General features: G+C 36.7%; 1 protein-coding gene across 2 annotated transcripts in view; it reads left to right on the plus strand.

Annotated features, from left to right (window-relative positions):
* The first annotated feature begins 1,585 nt into the window (after positions 1-1,585).
* The window catches only part of NEK11 (NIMA related kinase 11), a 110,691-nt gene continuing 91,334 nt past the window's right edge, over positions 1,586-20,942 (plus strand). For both annotated transcript variants that reach the window (XM_068674539.1, XM_068674540.1), the window contains exons 1-2: positions 1,586-1,868; positions 17,829-17,994. In XM_068674539.1, the coding sequence (XP_068530640.1) occupies positions 1,699-1,868; positions 17,829-17,994 (336 nt within the window). In that variant the 5' untranslated portion in view covers positions 1,586-1,698. The remainder of the gene's footprint in view (positions 1,869-17,828; positions 17,995-20,942) is intronic.

Genomic DNA, 20,942 nt, shown 5'->3' on the forward strand with positions numbered 1-20,942 from the left:
AGATGACATTCTTTGCAATTCAATTTTTTTTGTCCCTCTTGCTTTTTGTCCCTCCTGAAGGAGAACACAGAAACAGACCTTCAAGAGTGTTTTTGCTTTAAAAAAAGTACATGATCTATATCATTGTCAAGGTGGCTTCTGGTAATTACAGTTTGGCTGTTTTTTATGATATGGTGACACTGCAAAGTCAAGCTCATTGGTAGAGCGTTGACAGCAGGTCAGCAGATGGGTATTAAAATAGGTTCTTGCACACATACACACACACACACACTATTATAAAATACAAACTCACAGAATAATAGAATGGCTTGGGTTGGAAGGGACCTTAAAGACCATCCATTTCCAACCACCTGCCATGTGGGATGCCACCCATTAGGTAAGGTTGCCCAGGGCCTCGTCCAACTTGCACTAGCCTAATCTTCATTTAGGTGCTGCATTTTTAGAAGGTGAAGACAATCACTTGGAACTAGTAGTTATGTGGCTTTTAAAATTAAGCATTTTCTCTTTTCTTTTCCAGAACAAAGCATCTTCATATGCACGCATTGACTTTGAAATGCTATGGTGAGCAAACGCAGTGTGGTCATACTGCACTGCAGCAGGCAGTGCTGATTAGACAGTTGTAATAGCTCTGCTGATTGAAGGGCCTTGCCACATCTTTATTTGTTCCAAAGGATCCTCAAGTGCAAATAATGCAAATAAAAAGGCAAGGTAATGAAAGCAATATTGTTTTATTATGGGTAGTGAAGCACCTACACTTTATCATTTGGAATGAGGAGGGTAAAACAAAGTCATTCTAAAACCATTTTCAATTATTGAAAGCCATAGAAACACCAGGGGGTTGCTTATGCAGTCCCTGCGTTTGCAGAATTAGGACCTCAGTTATACAAGAGTTACAAATCGAAGTTAAGCTGTTTGTACTGTTATAGCAAAAGAGAAAGGCAGAACTTTTGGAAGAAGTGGGTTTTAATAAAAATCTTATAGGTTTGTAGGTAGCCAGGAAGCTCTAATTTTCAGAAGATAGCAGTGAATCCCACAGAAGCTATAAGGTCAACACTGAAAGGTAGGAGAAAAAAGGTGAAATTTGAGCAGCAAATGCAAGAGCAAAGAAAACAGCTTTGTAGTTATTCATGTGAGTGAACTCAAATTATGGGTGGAGATCGTGCTTCATTATATACAAAAACCGTGAAAAATGAATCCCAAAACATTTTGATGCCAGATACTGTAGTGGTATAAAGGGTATAAAAAGGGTATAAAAGGTAAAGAAGAGTACCATATCTGAAGGGAACTCTCAGATGAATTAACAGGTGTACTTGTCCTTGTTCTTGCAAAAAGTGCCTTAACTTTTTCATAAATGAATGTATATACAACTGTGTTTCATTTTTCCTGTGTTATAAGTTCACTGAATTAATTTAAGGTTGTTTTAGAGGAAGGTTGGCTATATCACATCTGCGTTATCTGGAGTGTCTTTATCAAGTCTGCTGCCCATAGCTTAGCAACTAATGATTACACTTGATTTTTTTTGTGCTGCAAGCTGAGCGCTATAAACACTGCAATAGAATTAAGTGAACATCTTCATAAGAACAATCACTGACAATTTTTTTTTTCCTATTTGAAATATTTTCTCTGAACTTCCATGGAAGAGTAAAAGGATTTGAAAGCTGCATTCTAGAGAAATTTGTCGTTTCTGTTACACGAACAATGCTGAAATTTCAAGAAACTGCGAAGCATGTCACTGTTGGCAGATCTAATTCTGCTTGCTCAGATGCTATGATTGCGAGAAGATACACTATTGAGAGGAAACTTGGCAATGGAAGCTTTGGAAGCGTGTATCTGGTTTCTGACAAGAAAGCAAAACAAGGAGACAAATTGTAAGTAAGCTCTTCACATGCTTCAAACAAAACTGGACTATATTTCTTGCACTCTAGATGTTTTCTTTGCATTAACTTGTGTCCTATCTCTGATTTTGGTATTATTTTGCAGCCTTAATGTTCAGCTTTAGTGAGGGCATGAGACAGGAGCAGACTTTATGCTGACTCAGCATTCCAACTTCATTTCTTTTTAAAATAGTTCATTAGATATGTCTATCTTACTGTGCTGTCATCTAGATCCTTTACAACTTACTGTGTAAGACAGAGTGGAGGTAGGTAGCAAATCTCTGATCCTCTCCATGTAACATACACCTCTGAAGCTTTCTAACTAATGATTAGAACAAGAAAAATATACCTAACTTACCTATTCCCCAGTGTCATGCCTTGGACAAGTTGCTGATGTAAGATGCACACTGTGAAAAAGACCCCTTTGTGAACTGAAGTAAATTTCATCCTTGTGAAATTTACAATGATGAGCAGCTGGGCAAAGGTGTATAGGAGTTTTCACAAATTCTCCACTCTTCTTTGCAACAAAATTGTTTATCAAAGTCTCAAAGCTTTATAATATATAAACTATAATTGTATAAATGTATTATGTATGTGTGCATGTAGAATAATTGTGTTGTTTATTTTTGAAGGCTTTGCATCTTGTAAATAAATCGTGTTCTTTGAGTTCTTTCTTCAGAACACTTAATAAGATGCTGGAGGTTTGTGTTTCATCCCCTGCTCCTCCCTCTTCATGAATGTGCCATTTTTGTCTTAAAAAACACAGAGAAGGAGAATCCATAATTTAATCAAGTCCGGCTACTACTTTATCTGTCTCTATAATGTTTCAGCCAGTTCTACATGCTTGTTAAAGCTTTTAAATTTTAAACATGAGCATGAAAATACCAGAATTTCTGAATGTATTTTAATGGACTTCCCTCTTCATTTATGATGATCTTTTATTTACTCTAGGTGAATTTTTGCAAACACCTAGTTGGTTGTTTTCAGAAATTGATTCTATGTCACTGTAAAGATGGTTAGTGAGGTGTCACAAAAGAAACTCTACAGTACTGTTACTATTTTATTTTATAATTGAGTTGTATAAATGAAACTTGAGAGGAATAGTTACAGTAATTCCAGTAAAAAACGTTTCCATTTGCTATGGACCTTACTGACAGCAAATCTTGATTTTTATACCTGCCTGAAGTAGGACAGGTCTCAAAAGTTTGGCTGAGAGTCCCCTCAGGATTCTGAAGCCAGAAAGACTGAAGGACATTTTCAGAGTGCTGGCATCTCTGTATGTGAGCTTGAAGTTGGGTACCTGGGTAATGCATTCCTGGCTGGACTTCCTCTGTAATGAACTGTGGTTGTCCATCGGTTTTAATACTTACAGAAAATGTAATTTGAATGTGAATGGCTTTGTTTTAATCTATTAAAGTTTGTGAAGCTTTTTGTTTAAAGTCTTCAACATCCAATCGATGTGGTTTTCAGCCAGGAATATATTCTTCCTTTAAATATGGGAGTCTGGGAGTCTGCCTGTCCTTACTGATGGGTGTGTTAATGAGCCACTTACATGATCAAAAGAGATTTTTCTGATTTATGTATGCCTCAGTTTTGCTGGTTATGACAATGCATTCTTGGCGGTGCTGCTTTAATAAATATGCAGCAAAGACGTACTAATCTTTCCTTTATTTTCCTTCTACATCAATTTACAGCTGTAACCTTGGATCAGGGTTAGAGGCTGCTAAGCTCTTATTTTTTTCTATCTGGCTTTTGGATCTCTTTTAGGCCTAGCTATGGTTTACTACAAAAACATTCTGTAATGAAAACTTAGAAATATTTTCCACTAATATTTCCAGAATTTTATTTTTCCTGTAGTATCAGTTATAGTGCAAATAGGATGACAGGAACCCCTTGAGCTTATAAGACCTTTCAGAATTCAGCTATTATTGAATTCATTCTTACAATATTAACAGGATATTGAAATGTGTGTCTTCAGTTTTTGTTTTTCCTGCTATAGAAACAATGCCAAATTTCAAAATTTCAATTTTCCAAGGAAAGTGTGTTTTGCTTTAAGTAGTTGTTGTTTCTATTTTTTTTTCTCCTTTGGAATTTATATTTGAGAACTTTAATTATTAGTTACTGTATTTAAACAAGCATTTACTGTATTTCATGTCTGTGTTTTGTCAGGGATGAGGCTGAATTTGTTCTCAACCCTACTGAGGACAGATGCTGCATATTCTTTTTTGTTTTGTCTCTTTTTACAGCTACACTAATGAGCTAGTGCTGATGCTATTAAGTAGTTCATCATTTCATCACTAGGGGGTACTTGTGTATCACAGTTATTCTCCATTCCTTCTGAGCCTCAAAGGTAGACTGAAGAGTGGATTCCCCCAAATTTATATTATCTATATGCTTAAAGATTACAAAAATACATGGTGAACGTGAAACCCTGAGTAGCATAGCAAGATAGAGTGTAGCCACTTTTTTCTACTTAACAATATCGATTTCTTAAGGTGATAAAATGTAACAGAAGCAATAACCAGTATATTTTCCTTTGGGAAATATATGTATTTTCAAATTTTTTTTTTTTGTTATGTTTCTTACTTTTTCAGAGTATGTTTCAAATTGTTTCTTACTCTTTAAAAAAAACAAAAACCTTGGAGTTCTGAAAGCATTGTGGCAGAAGAAAAGAATTGAGGTATTTAGGTCCTAAATGACCTCAACAGACTTAGGATTCTGTTTTTATTGTTTCAGAGATGGTCTAAAATGTACTGAGAAAAAAGTTACACACAGCATGAACTCAGCCTCAGATAGTTTGCTGAAAATTGTTAAGGTCTAAAGCACTACGAAAGAGCATTGGAGTAAATTGCAAGAGTACAAATTCCCAAGATGAGTGAAATCTTGGATATGGGTACAGAAGCTGTTCAGGGATCTTTTTCAATTTTGCATTATTATAATGTCTACAGAATGAGTTAATGCAGAGACTAACAATGCTTGTCATGTAATTTAATGTATGCTCAGCATAGCTTGTGCATGATTCTAGTAATTTTTGGGCATGCATTGTAAGATACCCCTAAAAGATCTTAGCTGTGGAGAGCAAAGTATTATGCTGATGGTTGGTTCAGGTGGGACAGAGAGAGGGCTGATTATTTGGGGCATGCCTCAAGTTAACAGTTACTTCACATGAAAGTCTCCACGTAGAGCTGTTCAGGCCAGCAATACCCATCTTTTGCTGAAGTACATGCAACTTGGATGGGATCAGGACTGCTGGCTTTCCGAGATCACACAAGATTACAGAAATCAAGTGTGAAATGGCAGCATTGTACTGCCAGTGTGGTGGTGTATGGAGGTCTCATGCTGTACATTGCTCTTAAGTGCTGTGTTGAGTGACTCATTCCTTGCCTGTTGCTTTAGCCTCCTAATTTGTATTATTTATAATTCATATTATTTTATATAGCTTTTTATGTTTATGGTCCTGTGTGCCTTCTTTTGTATTGGGTGATTTTGTAAACCTTTTTCACTTTAATTTTGCCTTCCACCCTCTCTCAACTAGAAAATTACATACTGCTGTAAACAGCTCTCAGTCATAGCTAAACAGCTCAATGTCTAAGCCAGGTAAAATCCCTGGTCATAAAACACATTTTCTAATGTCAATGAATTTTGTTTTCCTTTAAAAAATAATAGTTGCTAATCGTCATATATTCTTTGATATGCTGTCATAGGACCTGCTCACATTTTAGTTTACTTAGCAATAGCTTCTCTGCCCAGATGACTTGCATACTGTCTTTTCCCAAGGTATATTATCCAAAAAGAAGAGGGAGAAAACCAAACCAGCAATTAGGATGCTGAAGTGAATCTACATGGTGCCCTGTGTAGGCATTTGACGCTGGCCATTAGCCAGGATCAGGATCACTCTTCTGATGACTGCTCTGTGTAGCCATGTGATGAATAATTTTTCTGAGTTTCATAATAATGTCCTAAAAAGAAAAGTGCAAGTTTCTAGGTTTAGATTTGTGGCTAGGGAAGAAGGTGACTTTTGTCCTCTTTGTTTGTGTAGAAAGTTCTGCCATCTGTTCTCTATCTCCTACAAGAGCCTTTGATCCTGTTGGATGATTCTCACCAAGTATGACAGAGGGTTGCACAAAGATAGGAATTCGTGCAATTTAAGTGAAAGTAGCAGAGTAGAAAAATAAAAAAAATATATAGCAGAGAAATAAAAATAGAAAATAAATGCCCTCATAAAGACAGAAGCCAGAACCTGGGGTGACTTCACTGTGAAAGACTGTTTCTCCTGTACTGGACAACCTGTACAGGGGAGTCATCATAGATTTCTCGCTGTTCTGTAAGAAGCTAGGGTTAGAATTTCTATCACCTTAGACTCCAAGGTCAGGTAAACACAAGAGGCATGTTTGTAGGAAAGCAAGCTTCTTAGTTCCAGTTTATGCAGAATGGCTTTTGTGTGTTATTTGATATTTTCCCCATTATATATATGCAAATCTTCTGGTTTAGAGCCAGGTACTGTACGTTCATTTAAAGTGAAATTGAATTGCATAATATTGACACTACCTTTCTGTTCTAGTGGCTTCTAATGAGCTTATATAAATCTTTCTTTCAAATTGCAAACTGGTTTAGGCTTTATGTAACTGGGGTCCAAGTAAGATTTGCATGCTCCTGCAAATATTTGCTGTGGTTTTTAAGTCTTTTCCAGGGGTTGAACTGTATTTAGGCATGGTAGATGGGGATGCAAATCTAGTTGCAAACTAGGTTGCCTGCTAGTGAAGCTTCATAGTTTTCAGAGTCTCTGGATTTGACTGTTTTAAGAAGAAAAAATGATAGCTTTAATTATGGTAAAAATTATTTCTGTATGTAGTTTTGTTTGTTCTTCTCTTTTTCTTCTATAAAAGTTTCAGAAGTAGAGAAGTTGGATTTGTGCCATTTTTTTTTCTTTACATTTGTATAGCTTAAATGTTAGCAGCAAGGGGCAAACAGTGCTACTCAGTCACTTTTCCAGACCCATGGATACCTGCTATGGAGTATGGTCTATTAAGAATGATGTTTTGCATGCATTTAGTGTTATGGTACCTCAAAGCACTTCTCAAAGCTGTGAAATATTTTTATCCAATGCAAACATGCAAGAAACACAGAAGTTAAATAGCTTATTAAATACAGAACTTCTGAGATCCAAGCTCACTAATCTAAGGCTCTTACACTTTCTACCACTTTCTACTTAGATCATTACATAATGTCATCCTTGAAACTGCTGCTCTTCTGACAGATTTGGTTGAAATTGGACGGGAAGTCCATAGGTTGAGTAGTGATTGTTAGATCACTACTCTTGCCTTGGTAAACAAGGTTTATAAACCAAGGACATTTGGAAAATTTCAAAAAATCTGGTGGAACAATTACTACAAGAATTCTTCTGCAACTTTCTAATTTACTTGATATTTATTATTTACATTCAGCTCATTGTCAGTTCACTTATTATTTACATATAATATAAATGCTTTGGGGCATATTTGATCTTATTTGCTAGGAAACTCAAGTCACTCCTCTGTGTGAATACAACACCAAATTTTATTGGCAAAGGTACAAGTGAAGCTTATTTAGCAGCTCAGAAGTTATCAAGCCAGTACCAATTTATAAAGCTCTCATCGATTTGTTCAAATACAATCTCTAATAGGAGAGACAAGGAAGGGATTTCTAAGAAACCATAAGCTTATATGGATTCTTACAAATGAAGCGTCAGTCTGGCTTTAAGTTTACTGGTATATTCAGAGAAAATTGACTCAGTAAATTTGCAAATCACCTTATAAATGCAGAAGTTTTTTTTTGTTTTGTTTTTCCTTCAGATTCGTGACTTGTGTTTTATTATGCAAAAGTGTATCTCAAATTCTGAGGCATTTGCTTTTGTTTCTGGCAATCATGGACTGGTGTTTCTTGACCTACCCAAAATAATTAAATAACATGATTTGTACAAAAAAATAGCAGGGTTGTACCAGCATTTTATAACAGCCAACATGTTAATGTCCCTGCAGTCACTTCTATCCCTGTCCCCCAAATAGGTTTATTACAACAGGCAATTATGATTAAGGACAAAGTCTTTTTGTAACAGATTTATGTTCAACAGTAGTCTTGGAGGACAGTGCTTATAGATAGTCCCTGATAGATAGTGAATGCCCTAATCAGTTGTGCAGAGTGAAGCTCTGGCTCAAGTTTCATTAATTCATAACCATGCATAGGAAAAGCAGCCGAAGTACACAGTAGGCGACAGGGACTTCTGCCTCATAAATATTCAGCAGGTGCTTGCACGTCTCCGTGGTGGAAGGCACATGCTGAGAAGCACCAAACTCCCCGGACTGCTCCTGTGTGTGGTAATTGTGGGGTGTCAGCCCAACTTCTGCGTCTGGCTTGCATTATACCATTAATCCAGACTCATGCTATGATGCCTTGGAAACTGTGCACTTAGCTGAATAATTTATCGCATGGCCTTCAATTATTTATGAATGCTTATTACAAATGAAATAAAAGCTAAAGGTGGAAGAGTTTTGTAACTTATGAATATCCAAGCAAGAGTCAGCAGATCGCTGTGTCGTTAAATGCCCGCGTTTGCTGCCTGTTTGCTTCTCTGAAGGTATTCCAAGGGAATGCTCGTTTGAAACCGAATCGATTAAAACAATAACAAATGACTCCCTGCCAGTTGCCGTGTGCTTGTTGGCCATTTTTCAACTCCCTCATTTGCTTAAAAAAGAAAAAAGAAAAAAAAAAAGATTAAAATTGTTCAGGTTGTTTTAGACGTGTGAACAGACACTCATGATCTCCTTGGAAACTGAACGAAGGTGCGGTTCCTCGAGGACCTTCCTGATTGCTGGCTATTTTTAAATAAGCTTTTCTTAGTGAAACATCTTTCACTCGTTTCAGGCAGGTGTGCTGTTGCTCCTTGATGTGGGGCTCAGGCTACTGTGTGTCAGCTGAGCTGCCATCGCTTCTTAGGTCCGCAGCCACTCTTGGCCCCAGATGTAAGGAATAACACAACAAAATAGGGACAGGGAGGTCTTGCTGATTTCACTAGGGCAGCTTAAGATGTTGGCCTTCACCAGCTTTCCACTCAAGTGGCTGAACATGACTTTCCTATTCCGTGAGCAATGCTGAGGGACTCAAGACCTGAGTAAATGTGCAAGTCCTTGCTGAAACCTCTGTAGAAGTGGCTAATGCTCCGGTGTTTTAGTGTAAGAGCACTCCTGCAAATGTAAATTGCTGTGGAGTGAAATTCTAAATGTGTTGTTTCATTTTTGGTAGGCAGTTGCAGCAACAGCCAGAATTTTTTCAGATCATTTCCAGTTGAGGCCAGTAGTGGTTTAGAGGCTGGTTCAATAACTCTGGGCTCAGTCAAAGCAATTCTCCTCCAGTTCTCACTGGAGACTCTGCGGAGAGGTGCTTTCATCCCTGCCTCCTCCATCCCTGCCAGTGCCCAGCCTTTCCTGCATCCCAGCATGGCGTTAAGGACCTGCAGACCCACCTTGCAGTGAGAACGTGATGGTGCCACAGCTGCCACAAAGCTCTGGAAACCAATGCACTCACACATCTGTGCTGATAAAATTGGTAGAACACCACAGTCAGCAGTTTGACTGACTTTGGCTAAGTTGCCAGCTTTTTCATTTTCAGTGCGATTTGTCCATTTGACGGGGGTGCATTCTAACTGTCTTTAATTTACGTGAGTGGGAGGCAGAGCTCCTTAAAGAAAATATTACTTGGGTTTACTCTAAATTTCATCCCTGACAGAGCTGATCTCCCATAAGCTCAGTGCTGCAGCACCCGCCAGGTTGCGATCTTGTGTGCAGGCAGTGAGTGGTGCTGCTGGTTGACTTAATCCTTTTTCATAATGTTTACCAGCAGTACTTTCAGCATTGAGCAGAGAAATGTGCTTAAGACATTGCTGGTGAATTACTGGTGCTTTGAGGTGAACAGCACAGACAGAATTTAATGATTTTGTAATTAAGCCAATGCCTTGAGATCACATCACGTTCTTTTTTTCTTTTTTTTCCTTTTTTTAACTGAAGTTCAATTTTTATGCATTTGTAAGCTAATTTTAGCATGAAAATGGAAGGTTACAATATTATTACATCAGGCTGAACTGTAATCACCTACCTCAAAGATACTGTACATTTTTGCAATATTTGTATATGCCTACCTATTATATCTCGTTGCAGCATAGCCTTGTTGACAAGATATTTTCTCTTAAGTTTGCTTCAAGGATATGGTGGTTTCTTCCATGCAGAACTAGCCTCTGGCTCTTTGTTGCAGTCAGCACATTGTAATGAGAAAACCACTGCAGTGAGTGAAATAAAATCTGGATTTGCTGGACAGTCGGTATATTTTTCGTTCCTTTTTTCTGTTTTTAGGTTGTGCTTATCTGACACATTAGTGAATGAATTCCTGGTTCACTGTTTCTGTTACATGCATGGTGTGCCCTTCGTGTGTTCTAAAATAACTTCAGTGTTGCTGGGTAGTTGCTTTGGGTTTGATTTGCACATATTTCATGGGCTTCTAAGACCACAGTATCTTATTTGGGAAGCCTAGGAAGTATTAGAAGATTTTTATCTAACAATAGATATTATATACAGTTGATTTCCCCAGTTGCTTGATTGGCTTTGCCTTTGCTTGTAGACTATTTAGCAAAGTCTATAAACTTTATGCTTTACAAAGATGTAAGCTGTCCTTTTGTCTCTTTCTTCCCACCCCACCCAACCTCCTTTTTTTTTTTTTTTTTTTTTTGGTACCATAGATAATTCAATGCATATCAGAAATAAACACTGAAGGAGATGCCTGCTGGAAAGAGACGTAGGAAGAAAGAGTTTTCTCATTAAAGTTGAAGCAATTAGTATTTAAATTACTTATGGGAATTAGCTTCACAGAAGAGACAATACTGTTGACATAAATATCCTTGCAACATTGAAAGGAACATAATTCTGCTTACAAATTTGTTTACATTCAGAAAAGAACCAATTAAATTTTACATCAGGAAATGTTGTAGTTTGAATTTCTATGGAATGAATTCTTACAGCGATTGTTGGTGTGTCTGGTTTTCTTTTGCAACTTCCTGCTCTTCCAAATTGTCTCTCTTTTCGGTAAACTGATGCGTATAGATGAAGTGATAATGTGGGTCTTTCTTCATAATTTCTAATTTCAAACTAATTTCAAAATTCAAAGTAATCCCTATAAATCAAGACTCTTTTTGGCAGATGCTGTAGCCCAAGAATGCAAGTTGAAGAAATGTAGCATGTCAATTGTGAGATGTTCAATAACATCATAAGCCTGAAAAAAAATGCTGCATCCAAGCTGTAATTCTCTGACAGTATCTCCTTTTTCTGAAAGGGAGTATTAATTAGCAGAGAACAGTTAATAATAAAATGTATCAGGTGTGTGTAATAAAAACACAACAGTAAAATGCTTGTTTTAAACGATTTGGTGTTTGGTGAAATTAAGTCTTCAAAGACAGAGAGGATAAACAAATACTTAGTCCTTGTTTCATTCCTCTCTAAAAATCCACTTAGGTTAGTAGCAGTATTACATTTAATTACATTCTTAAACAAGACTAGGCTGTAGGAAAAAAAAGGTGAATGAACAGTAGATGGTGATAATGCAACGCTTAGAGACGAAGTATTGCTAGGAAAAAAAATATCTACATATGCAGGTATTTAGACTGTACCCAATGATGTCTTTAATAAATTTCCCGAGTAGACACAACTCTCTTCAGTTTAATCACAGTATGTCAGTATTTGATTTAGAGCTGAAATGTCCCAGCCCAAAATGTCTCGTAGAGTTATTAAAAGTAAATACATTTGAATATTTCAATAAATAATGTTAATAATGATTTAATGCATAATAGTAATATGGCTTGTTCAGTTCTATGGAGGATCGCAGAAATCCTCTGCTTTGCTTTATAATTACAGATTTTTTTCCAGTATTGGCACATATGGTTGTCCAAGAATAATTTGGAATATGCCCCTTTGTATATATGAGAAATTGCCAAGTGCAGAAGAAAACTATATAAGCTCAGAGCTAATTTATTTCAACAATGTCTTCTTTCATATGCTTGTCCCAGCAAATGTATTCTGTGGTTCTGTGGGATACTAATTAGGAACTGTTGATTTTCAAATAACCACAAACTGTTTACATCAGGAGCTAAGCTGTTCAGCGTTACTGCATATGTTAGGGCATTTAAAAATTAAACATCTTGAAAAATATTTGTAGGTGCTATCATTGTGACTTGTTGGAAATGAAAAGTGAATCATCCATTTCGCTTGTGAAATCTCATCACCATTTGAAGATAGTTTAAGCACTGTTAAATTCCTTACGATGTTTATTCAGAAACTGAAATAATCTTTAAATAATCCATCTGTGGACATCACAGTACAGTGCTCATACAGCAATTGAATTCTGAGTTAACTTTGGGATTAGTTCTCCATGGTGCATGCTTGTGAATGTTCATGAATAGCAAAAATAGCCTATTTTGGACAACTGGTGATGAAATGATGGGTTTGTGGCTTGACTAATAAATCAATATCCCAGTGGCTGTGGGGATGACAGAAGAAGCCCAGCATTTGATTTAAGAAGTTATGCTGCAGTTCTGAGGTATGAAATGGGTTTATGACTTGACTAATAAATCAGTAATGGCCATGGGAATGATAAAAGGAGCACAGCACTTGATTTAAGAAGTTGTGCAGTAATATTTGGTTTGAAATGTTTTGGCTAATAAGTAGACCTATATATGTAAGTCAAAATAACAAATTGCACTCCTCGTTTGTTTTTTATTGGAAGTGTGGTAAGTGACTATACATCTTCTTGATTTTCCCACAGATATCAAGTGTTGTTAATGTCCTATAGGTGTTTTTTTTTTTCTTTAAATAAAATCAAGTATTCATTCTAGGTAGAACTTGTTTGTGTATATTTACTTTTTTTCATTTTATGTTTTCACCAGCTTCTTTTTTCCCTAACAGGTGAATGGATATTTTTAAATTATTTGAGCAAGCAGATACTGGTGCTCCATGCACAATGGGTAAAAAGTGAAGAATTATTTAAATTTTTAATAGTAAGTTGTAAGCTGCGGGGAAGCCAGTCAGTGACAGCAGGCAAAGAAATCTGTTAGGATTACTAGTAAAAAGATAGCTATATATGTGGTGGGTGAAAATTACAGTGGAACTAGAAGACCAACCTAAGTGAGGGAAATAGATTCCAGTTAATAGGGTGTTACATAAAATCAGTAAATATTAATTGGAAGTAAAACCTGGATGTGCCAAAGTACAAAAGTGTGAGGCCCGAAAGAAAGCATGTGGAAACTGGAGCAGGGGGCAAGTAGCTTGACGTGAGGAGTACCTCATGCGCAGAGGGCAATGTCATATCAAAGAGAACCTTCAGTAGCAGGATGTAAAGTGGACAGGAAGGGGAGTTTGAGCTAGGGACAGGCAGGACTATGTATGAAAAGTTAGATTCCAGTGAGATACAGTGTTTTCAGCATGAAAGCTATCAACAGAAATCTAAAATTGTGATTTTAGAACTGTGCCACTGGCTGTAATGTGCAAATCTCATCAACTGCATTAACTGTACAATGTTCTAGAAGGCAGCTGACTTTGAGAAGCAGTAATGATGGATGTCTTCGTCTTGTCATGTATGCAGCTTGTATCCTTGTTACTGAATTTCCCAAAGAAGCAGTGTTAATTCAGTGGAAGCTGTTGTGTAGACAGGACTTGTGCATGAGGGTTGTGGCCTGTTCTTTGTTTTAGTCCCTGTTTGTAGTACTGTGCCTTCTCAATTTGCCATTTAATAAATAGTATTTAAGAAATCGTTAATTAGATAGGCAGTCCCCTAATTTTAATGTTTATGACCAATTTAATACCCAATTACAGGCACAGTACAAGGTGGTACATTTTGATAGAATTGCATGTGGTCCTTGCACTGAAGAGTTATCAGCATGAAGAGGTGGTTTTATGAAGGTCAGAGTGGATGTAAAGACAATCTACAGATATGGGTCTTGCCACAACTCTCCATATTGAAGTTGGGGTGATTCAGAAATATATTTGGAATAATGAATTTCCAGCTTTGCACACTGATTATGTGCTAGCAGGTCTTGGTAATCTCAGGGTGCAATTAACTGAACAACTGCCTGCATGAAATGAAATTTCTATTTAATTAAAACCTTCAAATTTGGTTCATTTATTCCTAGCGCACACCCTCTCGGTGGTAGTTTATTAAACGTTCTTACTCTTGACATGAAAAGAGTGTTGTATTTCTTTTACTTCATTATCAGCTAGCAAATGTACCTAGTCAATAATTCATGTTGCAGTTTACTCAATAAACAGAGTGCCTTTTGAGATAGGCTGTCGTCTTTTAAAAATTGCATCTGATCCAATAAACCAAATTATATAATAATAAAGCACGCCATCAATGTAAACAAATACCAGATGGGTTGTAAAACATTTAATTTTAGATCAGTGCAAATAGACTGAGATAAACACTGCTGTGGCATATTGTCAGTCACTAGTAAAGCTCGAGAAAGGATTCCCACCGGGTGTCCGTATCCTCGAGGATTCCACCTATGTGCTTGTTCTCTCTTGTTTTAGGTCTTGCTCTATTTCTCCCCATTTGCTCTGCATTACTGCACTTGGAGGCACGGTGTGCTGGCCTGGCTGCGTTTCAAAGCGTGACAATGCAAGCCAGAGAGGTTTTGCTGATGAAAGCCAGGCGGTGTTCCCTGGGAAGTCCTGTGAGCAAGGGGACTTCAGAGATGGGACAGCTGGTTTCTGTGTTTTGGGGAGTGGGCTTGCCTCTGGTGTTGTTTTCCCACCCCAGAGGGGATCGCTGCTGTTGGTACCACATCCATTTTTCTCTAGGATGGATGCAAACAGTGACAGGCGGTGGTTTTTATTCTTTAGATGTGAATGCATTCACTTCAAAGGCCCTTTCAGTTACAGTCAGTTCAAGATCAAGTTCCAAGTGTCTTCATGCTATCAAATCGCAGGGCTAGCTTTCTATTCATGCAGTTAAAATCTGGAGGCTGTTATTTTGTATTGAACTTTAAGGTATCTGCTAGCCCTTCAATAACTAAGTTTTCAAGTTGTGTGGTCACTGACATTGTATCTAGTATGCTTCTGTTTCTATTCTAAGTTAAGCACAATTATAATAATAAATCTAAACTAGCACTTTTTTTGACATTATATCAGAAGGAGTAGTTATAAATACTGCATTTGGAGGACATCCACATTTAAGTGCTTTACCCATTTTTTTGTGTATGTGCCACTCAAATCTATGATTTCTTAGTTCATTCAAATAGTTTTGGACCTTTTAAGTCTTGCTAATATTTGAGCCTTAGTGGCAGAAAAGACAGGGGCAGCTTTTATGAAAAGTTTGACTTTCAGATGGGCTGGTATACTCTAGATGGAGACCCAGCAAAATCTTAGCAGGACAGTCTATTAATTCCGATACTCATTCTATATGTTCTGATAACATGCTTCAAAAGATTTGTTTAAAATGCATTGTGTAACCTAACTACATATTTCTAAACTGTTCAGTGCATACAGATTTTCAGCAGATGATACACAGGTACTGTAGCTGAATTATGTGCAGAGGTAACTCTATTATCAACCAATCTGAAAATGCAGGTTGTATCACATAAACAGAAACACTTCATCTCTTTCAAAGTGTAGAGCTAGGTTCTTTTGGTTGAGGGGAAATCTATTCAGGAATGTTTGGCTAAGAGAAGTTTGTGCTTTCCTTAAGATTACCTTTTTTTTCTTTTTTTTTTCTTTTTTTTTTTTTTTGATAGGCATAAATACTATCAGCTTTATAGATCTATAAGCTCGTTTGATATCACTCAGGTTGCCAAATTTGGGATGTATATCTTACATTACAGGGAAGGATGGGTTAGAGTGAATTTAAGCAGATGAATGTGTTTTATGTGTTGGAAAATACAGTTAATTTGCATAGATGAAATTCTATCTGAATGCTTTTAGCTTCAGTATATTTTCTGCTAAGGTTATCAGGAAGGAGCCACGTTAGATCTGGAGATTATTACCCATTTTCTCTATGAGACTTCTGAGACCCTGACATACCTTCTTTGCCAATACTTAACCAATACAGAGTCCTTTAAATATAATTTTGAGTTTATTTACTGAAGTTGATTTAAAAAAAAAAAAAAAAAAGCTCTGCAAAAGGCATAAACTCCAGTAGCTATCTTCATATTAAATGTGGCAAAATCAAACTCACCGGCAGAAGCAATACACATACCAGTGGCATGCAAATATGCTTAATCTTGGTTTCATGACAAAAGTTTTCTTTCTAGATGCAAACGTCTTCCAATTCTGGCTATGAATTAGCATTATGTAGCAGAAAACTAGTAACTTATTTACAAAAGCACATTTTCCCGATTTGTTCTGCTGGGAATGAATTTTAATAAGAAAAACACCCATCTTGTTGTCTGACAGCTGATGACAGCATCAAAATCACCGAGTGACTAAGATGACAAGCTATCCCACAACATCAACACATCAGGCTTTTATTGCTGTCCTGGGCATACAAGGAAGTTGTATTAAGTGATGTTTAACAAGGAATCATTCTGTTTGTCAGTTCTGCGATGTGATCTGTGTGAAGGAAAGAATAATGTCCCCATGACAGCTGAAGATGAGAAGATTGTAGTAGGTATTACCTGTCTTTGCAGTATGAGGCTTGTCTGTTGAGATGCAGACAAATGAAGTGGCACAGTTTTTCATCACACTGCCAGATGAGGACTAGGCAAGTTTATGTAAAAATTCATGCATTGTTAGTAACTGATGGTTGAGATTTAGGAAGGAATTTTCTTACGAAGGAATACACCATTTTTTCCTTAGATCAATCAAACTACTGTAGTTTTATCCCTGTCATTTTTAAATATTGTGACTTTACAACCATGCAGTATCAAATGGGAAATCATCAAAAGCTCTGTGAAGACATTCCTTCAATGTCAAACTTACCTTTCATGTATTCAAGTTATTGGAAGTTCTTCACTTTGTTTCAATAAATTACTGTGATATTCTCTAGTAGTCTCAAATGGCTTTCAGATAAAGATCAATGAGCCATTTCTAAGCGTCTCTTAAGACTGAGGCAAAATAGTCATTAAATACCTCAGCCTTCTCCATATCCCAGGTCTCCCATTTCCTTCTGGAGGGAGCCCACAATTTTCCTAGTCTTCCTTTTATCAACAATAAACCTATATAACCCTTTCTTACTGCCCTTTATGCCTCTGGCCAAATTTAGTTCTAAACGGGCTTTGGTATTCCTAACCCAAACCCTGGCTGCTCAGACAATGCTTAGTATCCCTCCCAGGCTATCTGTCCTTTCTTCCACTCTCTATATGCCTTCTTTTTCTGTTCAAGCTTGGTCAGGAGCTCCTTGTTCGTCCATGCAGGTCTCCTGGTGTTTTTACCCAATAAAATAAATTCTTGTCCTGACTTTTAAAAAGAAAAACAGTCACAGAAGTTCTAGCCTATGATTTTTCTCATGCATCCATGGAGAGACTTTGGAAGAAGCAGCAAAACCAGACTGTTTCTTGCCACTTCATATTTCTTGTATGAGTCTTGAACATATGCTCTGAGTGGGTTTGAAATCACTTAGATTTGTTTTTTTATTTATGTTTATTATTATGCAGTAATCCATAGCTCTGAAAACATGTCATGAAGAAAACAGTGCATTAGGGAATTGGTGTGAACAATCCTTCAAAATCTCATCTTTAAAATGTTGCTTAATCACTATGGTGACTAGCATATTTATGGCATTTAAATGCATTCTCTTTGTTTACCCATATTTGCCTCATTATTTTGTATTGCCAAATAAGTGGTTAATGTTATTATTTTACATTTTAAGAAATTATGGTGGGTTTATGAGCGTTATGTGATTTTCTATTTTTCTGTTTTTATTAATATGAAGATTTATTTTTTTCTCTAGGAAGGTCCTGAAGGAGATCTCTGTTGGAGACCTAAAGCCTAATGAAACAGTTGAAGCAAATCTGGAAGCACAACTACTCTCCAAATTAGACCATCCATCCATTGTCAAATTTTATGCAAGCTTTGTGGAGCGAGATAGTTTCTGCATTATCACAGAGTACTGTGAGGTGAGACTTTTAGGTTACTTGGAAGAAATTTGACAGAATGTGTGATTTAAAATAGGGTCTTAAAAGAAACATAGCTCAGTTTTTTTTTGTTTGTTTGTTTGTTAATGTTCTAGTTTGAATTTTACTCTCAACTTACTCTTTAATTGTGGTATCACTTGCTATTTGTTAGGCATATTTCATAAACACAATATTTACCTGGTCACTTGAGCTCACAGATTCATAGCTTATAGACAAACAAGCCAGAGAAGAGAAAACAGGTGATTTAAATACCAGTTCATTTTGTTCACTGTAATCAGTATTTCAAGTCAGACTTAAAGGCAGACACATGATGAGGTCTCCAGGTGAGCCTAGAAAGTTTGTACCATGTATGTACTACTAAGGGATAAGAGAAGATGAGGCTGGGACTGTGGGGAAGCAGTGTGAAATTTGATATAAATCAGGGAGGGAAAACTCTCTCATGATTTGGAGCTGATTACAAGAAGCTTAAGCCTGATCATATGAACCATGAATTTGGTAGCAGAATTTGCTTTATAAATTGGAGAACACTGTATGAGTCAAAGACCAGAGTGTAGAGGATGCAATAAATACTAAAACAGGCTATATGACAGTATCGTTGCCAGTTTTTTTGACTGCAGCATTTGGTTTAAAAACATGCTGATGAAATCTGTCTTAAGGCATTTTTAAAAGAAGTATTTAAACATATTTAAGCCAATTTAAGAGTTTATATGAAACAAGTCCCTACTTTTGTATTAAATATAGATGTACTATTCTAAAAACATCTGTTGTACATGTAGTGCGCTTTTTATGAAACTGTGAAGCAGAATTTTCAGTCGTGCTCTGCTAGACATTTGAAATGCTTTGAAAGCTAATGACATTGGACCACTGGGTTATCTGTCCACCATCAGACTTGTAATCACGTTTCTCCAAGCATCCAGATTTGGCGTGAATAATTAAAGAAGTACAATTCCTGCCAGTCATTGCTTCCTTGCCTTCTTCGATGACATTTAAATGTACATTTTAGCTGGTATTTATTTATTTTTATGAAATCTGAAATGTTTGATTCTGTTATAGAATCTAAACATTTGTTAACATCCTATTTTAACACCCATGCAGAAGCTACTTTGCTACATGCCCTGAATATCTGACAGCTGAGGCTTTGTGGAAATTTTATATTGCCAACTCTCATTGGAATTCCAGACCTGGTAACTGATACGTTTTCCTAACTGCCCAGATATTCCTGTGCATGGTGAATCACTTTCTCTCTATCAGTGGTAGAAAGTCGCCCAAAACCAGGTCAGTTGATCCTATAGGAATAAGGGAATCTCTTTTAGCAGCATTAAGGAGGTGGCTTTGGTCCACTGCTTTTTATTTTTTATTTTTCCATCTGAAATAAAGTTAGTGGTGAATGAAAAAGGGCATGATAGTAATCAATAATAATCAACAGCTGCTGCAACACCCCCTAGAGCCTTTTTCTGTTCAGGTAAACTAAATGAGTGTTTCAGTGCGGAGTTGCCCTAGGATCCGGGAGACACATACTCAAACACATGAGAATGTATTAGAACAGGGCAAATAAAGAAGGTGGAAATAGATGCGTTGGCTGTGCAGCTGAATCTTTTCAGTTTTGAGTTTGCTAGGTCAGGTAAAAATGACACTGGCTCCACTAGGATTTGCTTCTGATTTTTCCAAAAGGACAGGCGATGTCGTATCACTGCATTTAAGCAATTAGGATGTATTTAATCAAATACTCAGGCAAGGGAAGTACAAAGCAAGGTTTTTCATACTTCTATAAAGATTCTTTTCTATCTTACCTTGGGTATTTCTAGAAGTTATACCTTTGTATTTATTTCTCTATAGCATCTTTGTATTTATTTCTCTTTCTACATTTTTTAATGTGGTGGGAATAGGATCTTTTTATGAAAAATATGTCAATTTCAATTGAGAATAAGAAAAATGTGTTGCTCTCCGGTCCGATCCTTGTATGGAAGTCTAGTACATTCAGTTTCTCATGCATAGAATAATTACCACATTGGCAGTAATTTGTACTCTTGGGCAGACTCAGAATAAAGAATAAACATCCAGTTGGCATGGAAACAGAACTACCCTTTCAGCCTTATTCTGTTTTCTCCAAAGTACTGTGACTTATTCATTAGCTACTGTACTTTGTTCATTATTGCTTGACTTGTTCAGAGTGAACCTCCAATGCAGCTGCCCTGTGCTAAACCTGTCCTGTGAACAAAAAGCTTGACATCTTTTATTGTAACTGAATTCTATCAAATTTATAGAAAGGAAGTACATGTATTCAGTTTCAGTTTTCTCGTTGAGCTTCTGTGGCAGTTGCCCTCATTCAGAGTCGTATAGGCAATCTAAACTTTGTCATTTAAGTCAGATTTGAAACAAAAATGAACCTTCGGTTTCAAGAACCTTGGATTTAATTTTGTGATGTAAATTGGACTTCAGTAAAATAGTTTTTATAAATTAAAATAATGTAGTTCCTTTAAATGTTGTATCATTTTAGTACATCATAAAACAGAACTAGTTGCACCTTCCCCCAGATAATTATTTCTGTCTCTTCACTGCAGTCTCACTGTGATGTGAGTATACATATGCTAAGGAAATCTGAGGGAAAGCAATAACTAGAGCAATGAATGCCTGTTCACATTATCAGTGCTAGGTACTAAGCTGTTTTAAATAAGTTACTGGTGTGTTTGATGCTTTTGACATTTAAATAGAAACTGCAGCTTGGAAACTTCCTATTTCATTTGTTAACTTCCTTATGAACTTCATTGTAACTGGTCTTCCAGAATGTAAAATTGGGCAGCAGTATTTCAGCTTTTTTTTTTTTATGATACACTTTTGTTTTCCCTTTTTAGACACAAAATTAAGGTTAAATTGTCTGTGGGACATTGAGACCGGTCTTGTGAAAAGCAATACAGTTAACCTGAGAGCAC

This window comes from Anas acuta, chromosome 2 (genome assembly GCF_963932015.1).
Source record: "Anas acuta chromosome 2, bAnaAcu1.1, whole genome shotgun sequence".
In the NCBI taxonomy this organism is placed as follows: Eukaryota; Metazoa; Chordata; class Aves; order Anseriformes; family Anatidae; genus Anas; species Anas acuta.